Consider the following 14,038-nt stretch of genomic DNA (forward strand, 5'->3'; position numbering starts at 1 on the left):
CAATAGCGACTCCTACTGGAGTGAATATTCCTATGAAGTTGACGCTGCACACTTGTGTGCGTGACAGATAAACGCACTTGACAAGAGCGTGAAAGGCGCACTTAAAAAGACCATTGGAATTCAGCAGACATTGCATCGCCAAGTTGAAATGGTATCATATGACGCAAATGTTAGTTGGGAACGGATGACTGGATTTGTAGAATTACAAGATCACGATGAATTATAGTTTTGAAAAGAGCTGGCAATTCATGAACGCGTGTGTGTGAGAGACAAGAAAGTAAATGGAAGAATAAAAAAGTGCCTCCATCCCGCAACGTGTGAAAGAGCGGCGGTCAAGTGTGCGCAACTCGCAGTCAGTGATAGTGCCAGGGGCGTGGCGATCTCGGGCTGCCTGATGACTTGATGGGTTCAACCATGCATACTCACACAATGTGATAGCAGCGATGGCTGGGAATGAGAAGCAGAGCTTTGCGGAATCCTGGCTCCAAGTTCAATTCGTCCCTAACATCTAGGTTTTTTTTTTTTTTGGAAAGACTGCTCCCCACTCTCATATGCGAAGAAGGTTGTTCTTGAATAAGTTGGCCTGGGCTGCTACCAGAGGAGTTTGGTAAGCTGGCAAAGCTGCTGTGATTGGGAGTGGGGAAGGGGGAGGGCGACATCCTAGGAAGGAAAATCTGTCTGCTATCCAACGCACTCAAAATATGGCATCGAAAGCAGCCGGATATTATGTGCTACTGTATAGCTAACTGTTTGGCATCCCCACATCGAGGTATGATTAAAAGCTGGTGCATTGCGTTTTATTGGCAGCCGCTGCCCATTAAGTTCTGTTGATTTGTTTTGTTCAGTGTTTATTTTTGCACTTGTTTGTGTTTTCATAATATCCTGTGTTGCTTGTATAAGTTAAAAAATGAATTCTGTATTCATTGTGTTGAGTATTAGTAACACTTCATTAAGCTCATCTGTTTAAACAATTGCTTTTGCACAAGAACAAACAGGTTTCAATAGATTGTGCCAGCAAGCATAAAGGGAGCTGGCACCTTCCTAATTGTGCCCGCCTGTCACTCACATCCAAACACAGACGAATTAAACAGAGATTTACTCTAAAAGCTTTACATCTACAATGAATGGCGGGGATGCTATGGGACTGTATTAGGGCTATACAATATATACAAATACATTATACATTATTTTTCACACAAACAATTAAGATATGATGCAGATATATGTGCATATATTAATCCAAACCTGGGTCATGGGGACCGGAGCCTACCCCGGCAGCGCTGGATGCAGGCCCGGAAACGGCCATAAACGGAACGCCAGTTCATCGCAGGACACGGATTGTAGCCACCAGTTAACTGAATTTAGAAGTGCGCTTCTGGGAGGGAAACTGGAGTACCAGGAGGAATACGGCAAAATCCACACACAGAGCAACTGGGTGTGAGATTCGAACCCTAGAAGCTGCATCCATGATGCACGAAAGCTAATTACTGCGTTATCCTGAAGATAGATAGATAGATAGATAGATAGATAGATAGATAGATAGATAGATAGATAGATAGATAGATAGATCGATCCAGTAGTCTATCTATCTATGTATACTGTATACTAAGTTATACTAATAGGGTTATTTTATATTTTATATATATATATAGTCAAGCAAAATTTCTCCTTTTATTGGCTAAATAAAAAGATTACAATATGCAAGCTTTCGAGGCAACTCAGGCCCCTTCTTCAGGCAAGATGTGTGTATAGATATATACACTGTGTGTATGTGTATGTACATACACGGTGAGAACATGTAAGATTAAAAGGTTACTCTAAATTGGCCCAATGTTATCTTGGCTTGTTATTGAGGAATCTGCGCCTAGCGATAAAACTGTGTCCTGGAATGGCTTCTGTGTTTTAACCAGGATGGGTTCCTGTCCCCACTATATATATTTATATAATATATATATATAAATATAACACATAAATATACAACTTCAAATACGAAAAGGGTGAGGGTATGTGTAAAGCACATATACGTATATAAATAGATGTATATTGATATACATAAATATATGCATACACAGTACATACACATATAAGTAATACAGTACAGCTAATCTGTTTCCGTATAATTCTCTGGCCCCGCTTAATCTATTTCAGGATTCCGGGCTTATTCAACTTCATTTTATAATTTTCGAATAAATAGTAAAAACAGCATAGATAATAATAATAATAATAATACAAGAAAACGTGATAATCATGACGTGCTGCACATTTATACTGTTTCGTTAAAAACTTACAGTACTTTAAAATTCTTAACTGTGAAATAAATCCTGAAGGGCTTGCAAAGCATTTCAAATTTTATTATTTACTGAAAATGAAATTCACAAGTGTTTCAGGTTACTATGCAATAGCTGAGTTGATCTAGCAAAATATTTTCCTTATTCAGCAGTTTTGATTCCGATGAGATAAGCATTCGTTATGGGTGGAACCACTGGAACCGTTTAAATATTTAAATGCCTTTTTTGGGGGCTGGGGTGTACAGTATATTAAACTTTAGTGACAAATTAAAGGACCAACCCAATGCGTAAACATAGAAAAGCAATGCAACATGTGTTCTTTAATGAATCTAAAACTTCAAAGGCGTATAAGTACTCAGATTCCAAATAAATACAACTAAAAAAAAAACAGAAAAGTTGTTTTACAATATGTTTGCTGTTTACACTTCCTGTTTGACCACAAGTTTTCAAATAGTTTCAATGTACAGAGACACGATAAAATGTCTTCATAAAGAATCTGAGCTCCAAAAATACTAAGATTGTGATTAACGGTTATTTGCAGTTATGTGCAGTTAGACATTGAGCGCTTTAAACGGAAGTTAACTACTTTAATTCCAGACAGCAAAATTTCATGTGTTATATCAGCAATTAAATGATATATACAGAAACATTCTTTCCACAATTAAAATTGTAAGGCTTACGTTAACACTATAAGAATTAATATAACACCGACGCTTTAACTTAGCTTTCAAGATATCATGTCTGTTGAAACGAATGCAAATGAGTTTAGAATACATTTATTTTTGTTGAAAAATATTTCATGCACTAGCGATCAATTCTCAGGTGGTACAGAACCATTTTGGCTCCATGGATTGGTAACTCGAATTGGTCAGCAGTTTGGATGTGCTAATGTTGAGTATGGTCCAGTCCGGGCAGTGATTCGTGTCTTAAGTTGATTGTACGGTAAAAGCATTCTCTTAGGAAAGACACGTGGAATGCCAGATTAATCATTTCCCACATTGTTGGTGTGAGCGCAGTTCAATACTATATTTTTCTTATTATACTCCCATTATTATATTGTGTGATTAAAAGTAGCTGCATTCAAATCTTGCTTAGTATTAAAGCGCCTTTTGATACCGCATGCTGCTAATGTTACCATATAAAATAAACGAGTGATTGATTGCAGTAGGTCATTTTTAGTTATAAGCTTTTTAAGAAACTTGTATTTCCCTGCTTAGATGGTCCCAATTGATTTTTAGGGATTTTCATACGTATATGGACTCTTACGCCAGTGTCCACAAGTGAATTCAGAAGTTATAAAATTTTCGTATCAAAAATAAACAGTAGGACAATTAAACGAAGTTAGGAAAGCAAAAAGACGATTTCAGGAGACGTAGCATGCTGTTATACTGTACACGTCTTTTAAGTAATCTTCCTTCCGATTGCAGTTAGTCTTGATGTCAAAACCCTGTCAATCACAAATGGTACAAGCGAATTGCTACATAAGGCTATTAATAAGGAAACGGAGATTTCGGTGAATACATTCTTTAGCACATCCAATGCCAGATCTACAAATTACCATAATGTATGTTTGCAATTACTTAGGAGCTGAATCAGCATACTTTTTCTAATGCAAAATTCGACCTAATTAAAGCACAGCTGTACAGAGAGAAACCATATATTGCAGACTAACCAGTTCTTGCATTCATTTAAATATATTTTAAGTTTTTAGCCCTTTCAAGATGTCCCTCAAAACTATTTTTTTTTCAGAAGAGCTTGATAGCAATAGAGAACAATAAAAGCTGGTGACTTTAACGCAATGAAGTTTTTATAATGTGATTTATATTAAGTGATAAACATTTGTAGAGTTATGTCTAACTTAATGTGCAAGGAAGATTTAATCACAGATTATCTTCACTTAACTTTTTTTAATTGATGCATAATTTCTCTAACAGTTCTTTGTAGATAGATAGATAGATAGATAGATAGATAGATAGATAGATAGATAGATAGATAGGTGAAGTGGTGTGAATAATGACAGATATCACATAAATCATGTATTATACATACAGTATATCACATCTTTTTAAATCTTTCTTTAATGCTGTTTTAGCTTCCAATTATATGATTATATAAAAGGTGGTAATTAATTGTGATATTTACATAATGTATTCTGGACTCTTTAAATCAGACTAACCAAAAAATTGATTATTTCACATTACAATTCTCAATAGTCTGTTACTTGTTTATTTGTATATGTATTTGTTTATTCATTTAGTTGTCTGTTTTAACAATACTGTACACACAGTTTGTACGGTCTGGAACGGATTAATTGTATTTACATACAATCCTATGGGGGAAATTGCTTCGGTTCACAACCAAATCGGTTTACGACCAGAGTTTTGGAACAAATTATGGTCGTGAACCGAGGTTCCACTGTATCTTGATTTTTTGTAAAGTGTATTACTGTTTTAGATCCCAAATTTTCCCCTCATAATACCTGCTTTCTATTCATATAAAAGTTGGTATAACAGTTTATTTTAATTGTGATTACATAATATATTCTGAACAATTTACATTAACCACAAATTGATGTTTACTTCACATCGCAATTCTCACTATTTTGTTGTTTGTATGTTTGTCTGTTTAGCAGTCTTCACCATGAGTTTAACTAATTTACTTGTTCGATTATGAGAAGTCAAGCAAAATGACAACATTTATTGGCTAACTAAAAAGATCACAATATGCAAGCTTGCGATGCAAATCAGGCCTCTTCTTCAGGCAAGATGTAATCATGAAGAAGGGGCCTGAGTTGCCTTGAAAGCTTTCATATTGTAATCTTTTTAGTTAGCCAATAAATGTTGTCATTTTGCTTGACTTCTCATTACATCCATAATGGCTGCCACAGTTACCAACACCCTAGTACTGCTTGTTCAGTTATGAATGTTTTACTTGTTTGTTTGACCTTTACTGTATATACTGGTCCACAACTATTAGATTCAATATTTTTATTTTATTAATTTTAATTGTAATCATTCCATACAAACAGATCAATTTATAACCCAACAAATTTGAAGACTAATCAAACCCCACCCCTGAGAAGGAGAGCTTAGCTAAAGGAAAATTGCTTAAGGCTTTTTAATAAGGCAACATTAAACAAAAGAAAGGGAGAAGTAAATATCTATATAAATAAGAGATGGAGAAGGGAGTTAGATGAGGTAATAGTTATTTCTCTTATTCTAAAATAATATTGATTAAATCCTGCCATGTTTTGAAAAAATTTTGTACAGATCCTCTAACTGAAAATTTGATTTTTTCCAATTTCAAATAATATAAAACATCGGTTTCCCACTGACTTATAAGAGGAGAATTAGGATTCTTCCAATTTAACAAAATAAGTCTGTGTGCCAAAAGTGTAGTGAATGCAATCACAGTTTGTTTGTCCTTCTCCAATTCAAGTCTATCTGGAAGAACATCGAACACAGCTGTTAATGGTTTAGGAGGGATTGTGATACCAAGGCTGTCTGAGAGGCACTTAAAAACTTTTGTCCAAAATGATGTGAGTTTGGTGCAGGCCCAAAACATGTGACCCAGTGAGGCAGGAGCTTGGTTGCAGCGTTTGCAGGTTGGATCCTGCCCTGGAAACATTTTGGACAGTTTTAAGCGAGACAGATGGGCTCGATATATAATTTTTAGTTGAATAATTCTATGCTTTGCGCATATAGAACTCGAGTGAATTCTCTGCTTTGCTACCTTCCACTCCTTTTCTGATATATTGATTAAGAGATCTTCTTCCCAATGTCCTCTTGGATCTTTGAAAGGTAGGGACTCTAATAAGATTTTATATATTGTGGAAATAGTGTTTGTTTCCTCGGAATTGAGCAGTATTTTTTCCAGCATTGTGGAGGGTGCAAGTTGGGGGAAATCGGGCAATTTCTGTTTAACAAAATTTCTAATTTGAAGATAGTAAAAGAAATGTGTAGCTGGGAGGTTGAATTTTGAACGTAATTGTTCAAAAGATGTAAATATGTTGTCTATATAAAGATCTCTGAGCATTTTAATCCCAAAACTTTTCCAGGTATTAAAAACTGGATATACTTGCGAAGGTTGAAAGAGGTGGTTCTCTTGCAGAGGTGCCACTGATAAAAGATTTTCCATCTTAAAATGCTTTCTAATTTGGTTCCATATTCTGAGTGAGTAAAGCACAATTGGGTTATTAGTATATTTGCGATAACTTTCATTTATTAGAGAGCAGAGCAGGGAATATAAAGAAGTACTACAGGATTTTACTTCTATTGCGGACCAAGCCTGTGTATGTTCATTTATTTGTGTCCAGGTTTTTATGGCTTGTATGTTTGCTGCCCAGTAATAAAACTGAAAATTAGGTAAAGCCATGCCACCTTCTGCCTGAGGTCTTTGTAGGGTCGCTCTTCAGATACGTGGGTGTTTTGAGTTCCAAATGAATGAGGTTATTATTGAATCTAACTGTTTAAAAAACGATTTATTGATATATATTGGAATGTTTTGAAATAAAAAGAGAAGTTTAGGAAGGATATTCATCTTAACGATGTTAATTCTTCCGGCTAGAGTGAGATGAAGGGTTGACCATCTATGCAAGTCTTGCTTAATTTTTTCCATACAACTATTAGATTAAGTAGCCTTGATATGTAATGCTCTGTTAGGCAAACTGTATTTGTATGCATAAAGAGACTTATAAATAAACACTGTAGTTACACTTGTATGGGGGGTTGGCTAAAATGTAATCAAAACACAGCATGATGGCACAATGGTTACCAATACTGACTCCCAGCACCATAAAACTGAGTGTTAAGTTTCCATTTTGTCCCTGTGTCTGTGCAGTTTCCCCTCCCTACAGCTGATTTTTTTAACAAGTCCAAATGCACATTTCAAATTAATTTACAAATGTGAACCTGAGTGCAAGTAAGTGTGAATGAGCATCACAGTTTAACAAACTGATATAAGGCCCCAAAATTGGTTTACTGTATGCATATTTGAAAAGCCTTAGAATGAATGAATTTATGATGAACACTACATTATATAAGAACCTTTTTATGTTTGTTTTAAAAGTGCTTAGTAAAATGTAACAATCATAAGCCATATTTAACAGTAACATATTTTAGTTCTTTAGTGACTTCATTATCTGGATCTTTGAATGTTCAATTCATTCCATGACAAAGAAGGTAAATAATAAACACTGGTAACAATCTAAAATAATTGATGCATTTGTTTCATTATTAGTCATTAATATTACTAAGGTTAAACTGAAACACATAAATACTGTATACTAGCTATTAATTATGAAACTGAATAGAAATTGAATCAATCACAAACAGCAATTGAGAACTGACCCTCGTAGCACTCTTCACTGTTTAAGGGATCTGTTTAGGAAGTATTTTGGCTTGAATATATGAATTGCATCTCCTGTTTTTCCATCCTTCACATTTTCATTTCAAGTCTGCTGTAGGAGCTTCTTCTTTAGATAACATTTTTGATAGTCGTTCTCTGTCTTTACCAACAATGTTTGAGTTTTGTGTCTTTTCTCCATAATATTTATTACAGATTGTACTTTTTCCATAGGCTACAAATCTTAAACAATGGGTGACTGGAGCTTTTTGGGCAGACTTTTGGAAAATGCACAAGAACACTCGACGGTGATAGGCAAAGTCTGGCTGACCGTGCTCTTTATCTTCAGGATCCTGGTTCTGGGGGCTGCTGCTGAGGAAGTTTGGGGAGATGAGCAATCTGACTTCACGTGCAACATCCAGCAGCCTGGTTGTGAGAACGTCTGCTACGACAAGGCCTTCCCTATCTCCCACATTCGCTTCTGGGTGCTTCAGATCATTTTTGTGTCAACGCCGACCCTCATTTACCTTGGTCATGTCCTGCATATTGTGCGAATGGAGGAGAAGAAGAAGGAAAAAGAAGCGGAGCTGCGCAAGTCACAAAGACATCTGGAGGAAAAGGAGCTCCTCTTTAAAAACGACGGCGCAGTGACAGGTAAAAAAGAGCGGCTTCCCATCCGAGACGAGCATGGTAAAATCCGCATTAGGGGAGCGCTTTTGCGTACCTACGTCTTCAATATCATCTTTAAGACCATATTTGAAATTGGATTTATTGTAGGTCAGTATTTTCTTTATGGTTTTGAACTAAAACCCCTGTACCGGTGTAACCGGTGGCCGTGCCCCAACATTGTGGACTGCTTTATTTCTCGTCCCACAGAAAAGACCATCTTCATCATATTTATGCTTGTGGTGGCTTGCATATCACTTTTGCTGAATTTGTTAGAGATTTATCACCTTGGCTGGAAGAAGATAAAACAGGGAATGACAAACGGGTTATCCCCGGACCAGGAACTCCCTTGCCACAAGGTTGACCTGGAACCCAATACCACAAGTCCCAGAACTGCCCCTGCCAGTCTTAGCTATCCACCTTATTACACTGAGGTCGTTGCGGGGGGTCCACAAGATTACCCTGAGGCCCCCACTGCAGAGTTCAAGATGGCACCGCTCTCCGTGGACCAGCACCAAGCACCTCCCTTCTATATTAACAACAACAACCACAGGCTGGCCACGGAGCAGAACTGGGCAAATCTCGCTACCGAGCAGCAGACTCGTGAGAGAAAGCCTGCCTCCCTTTCTGCCTCCACCATCAGCAGTGTCCACAACGAGCAAAACCAGGACACGACGGCAGACGCCAGCAGCGGAAGTGCGAGTGGCCGGAAAAGCGAGGAGGACGAGTGCCACGTGACCACCACTACTGTGGAGATGCACGAGCCTCCCGCGCTCAGCGACGTCCGGAGATTCAGCAGGGCGAGTAAAGGCAGTGGCAGCAAGGCCAGGTCCGATGACCTCGCTGTTTAATCTATCTTTTGAAATCCCGCTTTCAACGAGTCAAGTATTGGAGCAAAACATTATAAGATGGAACCTTAAGGCAGGTTACTGGAACAGGGATGCACATCACCAAATTTAAAAGGTTAGGCAATCTGTGAGTTGTAGCGTATGTAAAAGGCTGCTTGTGGTCATGTCTTTACAACGGAATGATCAATGACTATGTTATCATTTTCGTAAGACAAATGGTACAGGTGAGTTCATGGAAATTTGGGCCTGCTGAATTCAGGAACGTTTATGAAAAGGATATTTTTGTCGAGCCCGCCTCTTTTAAGCGACAGTTCGAGTTTATGAAGTAAAAATATATTTTATTACAAACAGAAATTATTTTGTATAGCATCTTTCTAAAGTAACTTCCCAATGCACTTTAAAAAAAACTATAGTACATTTTTTTTTCAATCAGACCACAGGCAGGTGAAAGGAGAAGATTGAACCGGCAACATTGGATTTAAAATCCAAAGCTTACACCAAATACATAAAAATAATTTCAGTCAAACATAAAACAACAAAAATGCTTACCATTTAATACATAATATCAATTAAACGATTGCCCCCCATGCTTCTCCATTTAGCATAGTTTATACTCTTGAGGTCGATCAGTTCCAAACTGTGTCCCCATTATGTTCCGTTTTATCTAAGTACTCAGGAGATCAATGTCGTTAAAAGGAACATATCGTTCCAATTTTAAATCAGTTAGCTATGTTAAAGCAATCCATAGTCTGCAATGGGTATGCGTCTCAATATAACATAGTAGTTTGGGTAGAGAAGCTGCAATACGGTAGAGATAAAATTAGACTAACACAGTACAGCCGATATCGAAGTAGTTACGTTAAGCTCGCATTTTGTTACATTTTAAATTCCTGCCAGCAAGGTGACACACACAGCATAAGCACATAAATTATTAAGACGTTTGCTTTTTATTTTATGGTAGATTTCCGCCAATATTTTATTCTTCGGGTTACGGTAAGCACTTTTTGTTTCATACTGGAGCTACAACTCACGGGTTCCTTTGTTGGGTTTAACTTCATTTTTTGGTATTCCTAACTTTGTAATATAACTCAATTTAACAGCAACAGGGCGTGCAAGGAACTGGCGTCCCGTACAGCGCTGGCCGCAATCTTGAGTCCGGACCTCTTGGGACAAGCTACGGATCCCTGACGACCATACAACGGAAAAATGCCCTTAAAAATGAGAATGGGGTGGGGAATGAACGTGGCGATGCCTGCAAATTCAAAAAGTTAGCTTTGCAAATATTTAAAGTTTCCTAATGGAACGTCACCTGTCTTAGTTGACATTTCCGGCTTTTAAAAATTATTGTTTGACAATGTAAAACCTTAGTGAATCAGCGTATAAAGGACAGTCATTAATTTGAGCTTGGATTAAATACACTTACACTGGGTTTTCTGGAGACTTTCAGACTGGCCTAGTGTTAATGTGCAGTGAATGCTTTGGCATCGGGCATCGTGGCCAGGGCTATGCCCGATCCTGCCAGAACAAGATGCGGTTCCTGCTACTTTGGGACGGGAAAGACAGGTGAAAAGCAGATGGATGGGCTTGACGTAAACATTGTACCAGGGAAAATAATAATAGTAAATTTGCGCTGCATATAAGTGCTCTCTTACTTTTAGGGAGCAACACAGACGTGCGAGACTATATGGAGTCAAACTGAAAAGAAACAGCAAAAAACACTGTTCACCAACGCAAAATTCTCCCAAGGGTACTTGTACTACACATTTTGCTCCAGTATTGCCACGAAAAAGAAGGAAAATAAAAAGCACGATTGGCACAAGCACGTGAAAAAGCTCGCGCTGTAAAACACAAATGAAATGAAGGGATACCAAACATCTTGTTCACTTTAAAAGCTAAAACGTGAAATCTGTGCGTTTCAAAAGAGAGAAAAAGAAAACCATTAAACCTCGCCGAATCTGCGCTTCCATTGCGATTTGAATCATAGCAAGATGCTGCCACCAGAAATGACCTAGCTGGTGAAGGCGGCATCTGTCGCTTTGTGAAAGCCTTTTATTAATTAATAAAATCATTGAGATAGTTTTGTTTTATGTGCTTTCCATAAATACGATTTCCCGTTTTTATCTCTTGTTCACGGATCCAAGCAGAGTAGCTCAGCACCGCAGCCGTGGAGAGAGACTGAAGTCTCAGGATCAGCAATCAAATACTGCAGACAAGAACCTCACACACTCAATTATAAGCTCCTCTGCACTGATCCCATCTAGGTATTAAAATCCTTTTGAGGTACTGTAGTCAGTATTGATCCAAGACAAAACAAAAAATTTGGGCAGTACTTCACAATCCTATAAGGAAGCGTTTACTCTAAAAATCCTACAGCCTCTGCTGACTACTTGCAAAGTAATTTCTCTACATGTTTGTATTGTTTTATTTGCACCAGTTTTGTTGTACAAAATAAGAAAATGAAAGAAAAAATGTTATATTTTGTTATTTTGGTTCCTAAAGTTTACATTTTAGTATTTAGATTAAGAATGAAACATTTGGAAAAGTCAATTTTGTTACTGAAGTTTACAATGCTGGTTTCAAGAACTGAAAGAAAAAGGCAAAAGTGCGAACTATGGTAATTTTAGGTTAATTTTGACAGTGTCTTAATAAGAATGCATTAGCTTTAGTAGAAAAGGTCAGTCCGGTTTATTATGGTGGTATACTGAACAGTTGCTTTCAAGCATCAAAAATGTGAATGTTTTTTAGAATTCTTACATTTGTCATAGTATGGAAAGGTGACATTGGAAATGATCAAGACAGTTGTTTTGGAAAAGGATTTTCTTGATCATTGTATAGTTTCCCCCAATTTAAAGAAACAGAATGAGGAAATGAAATAAATGAAGCTAGTTACCAAAGGCAGAATGTTTTGTTGGAATTCTGAGCACCCTCGGAGTTTTACTGTTGCCCACAAAGTATGTTTCTTGTATACTTTCAAACCTCAAAGATCTAAGTGAACAATTCATTGGGCAAGTCAGGGACATTGAAACATCTGGAGGTTAAGATTAGCAAATAGCATTGTCTTAACCAAAGTGCCTCGTGTATTACATTTTGTAAGAACAAGTTGATGTAAATGTTAATTTACCTCAAATGTTTACAAAACTGATACTAAATAAACTTTTTTGTACCATAACATTTTGTCTTTCTTTCTTTCTTTCTTTCTTTCTTTCTTTCTTTCTTTCTTTCTTTCTTTCACAAATAAATAAGAAAAACAGAACAGCCAACAAACAGTTGATCCAAGAGTGACCAGTGAAAGCATTCAGGTAATGGGATTTTAAAATTCTTCTGGTCTGCCATTTCCTGTTTTATACAGAGAAGATACATGTGTGAATTGGTTTGTAATAAGTTAACAAACATTAGTAGTTAATGTTGAGATGCTTGTCAGAAATTGGATCTTTATATTTATGACAATACATGTGTCATAAAGACATTTAGAATTGTGAGGCATTCCTTTATATTCTTTCCCACGAATGTCCAATTCTTTTGAATAGTGACAATTACTCTACTGAAAAAATACCTAGGAATATTTTTTAAAAAGTCTTTTACAAAGTTTGGATTTCTCAGGTCCTGTTTGCAGAGAGTGCAGATGTTCACCCTCATGTTGTGGACGCTGTCTCAAAATGTTCTAATTGCTTAATCTGAACTGGACTGGTATGAGTGAATGTGGATATGTATGTGAGTGTGCCTTGTGATGAATTAACACTTACTACAATACTGGCATCAGTTATGTGCTCAATGCTTCAACACCAGAAATCTACATATGTACATTTTTTTTAGAAATGACCTCTGTTTCCAAGCCTGAACTCCTTTCTTGGCACTCACAATAAAATAGGAAAGCCATCTGTCATTATGGATTAAGGCATAGCAGACTATGTTGCTGTCTCTTGGAGTTTAGACTTCCGATCAATTCCTTGTTGAGATACTTTCTGGGTGAAGGCTCTAAGCCCTCAAGAGTGTTCCTGTGCATTTCTATATACGTTTTAATTGACCATAGTAGAGCAACTATAGTCATTTGCAAAATGGTCTCATCAAAAGGATTTGTCTTAATCCCAAATTAGCTCATACTGTATATTGCACAAACTGATTTTAGGAATAGGATCCAGCTTCCTGTCTTCCTGTACTTAAGGAACTGATTCAGAAAATCAAAAGATCAACATTTGGGGTATAAGGTTCTCACGTTTAAAAGCCATATTCATTTGTTCATAAAAATAAGTAAATAGTTGATTAAAAGACCTGGTGTGAGGTATTCTTTATGAAAATCCAAATTTCTATTATCTAACCTGCTAAATCCCAGTCTATGGACATGGAGCTAATCATCTGGAAGGCACAACCCTGATTGGTGTCACTTTAATATCACTAAACAACATTACATGCACAGATCTTTAGGATGTGTTTGGAAACCCCAAACAGACATGGAGAGAACATGTAAACTCCACACAGACAGCGGTAGTGCCAGGATTCAAACACAGAACTCTGGAGCTATGAGTTAGTAACACTAACCATTGTGCCTCCTGTTTTATAAAAAATAATTAAATATTAACATACATTTTTCTACTCATCACTTGAATTAATGAGAAAAACCTTTGAACTACCGTAAGTTTAAAGTTGTCATTGACAGATGTGCACAAAGAGATAGAGTCCCACATATAAATGAACATAAGACATCATCTGGTCTTCCTCTTTCATTTATACATTAGAAATCCTAAAATACCTATGCCTATCAAATTGAACTTTTCAGTCTGTTGAATCAGATTAAGGGCAAAAAACAGATGGTCTTCAGTGGTCTGTTATTTTATATGCTGTGGACTGTACAGAAAGAGTGAACAGATCATCCCTTTTCAAACCCACTTAATCTAA

The 14,038-nt window shown here is 36.8% G+C and overlaps 1 protein-coding gene across 2 annotated transcripts; it reads left to right on the forward strand.

The window, feature by feature from the left end:
* Positions 1–36: 36 nt before the first annotated feature.
* gja3 (gap junction protein, alpha 3) lies at positions 37–9,260 on the forward strand. 2 transcript variants are annotated; one of them, XM_051926190.1, is made up of 2 exons: positions 37–769; positions 7,866–9,260. In XM_051926190.1, the coding sequence occupies exon 2, from the start codon at positions 7,883–7,885 to the stop codon at positions 9,146–9,148; it is 1,266 nt and encodes a 421-aa protein (XP_051782150.1). In that variant the 5' UTR covers positions 37–769; positions 7,866–7,882; the 3' UTR covers positions 9,149–9,260. The 2 variants fall into 2 exon arrangements, with proteins under 2 accessions (XP_051782150.1, XP_051782151.1); XM_051926191.1 differs by having other exon boundaries at positions 37–607.
* The last annotated feature ends 4,778 nt before the right edge of the window (positions 9,261–14,038 follow it).

The sequence above is a fragment of the Erpetoichthys calabaricus genome, chromosome 4 (assembly GCF_900747795.2).
Source record: "Erpetoichthys calabaricus chromosome 4, fErpCal1.3, whole genome shotgun sequence".
Classification (NCBI taxonomy): Eukaryota; Metazoa; Chordata; class Cladistia; order Polypteriformes; family Polypteridae; genus Erpetoichthys; species Erpetoichthys calabaricus.

Excerpts from the sequence above, each read along its gene's own strand:
- gja3 (XM_051926190.1), top strand. The coding sequence starts at position 7,883 with ATGGGTGACTGGAGCTTTTTGGGCAGACTTTTGGAAAATGCACAAGAA.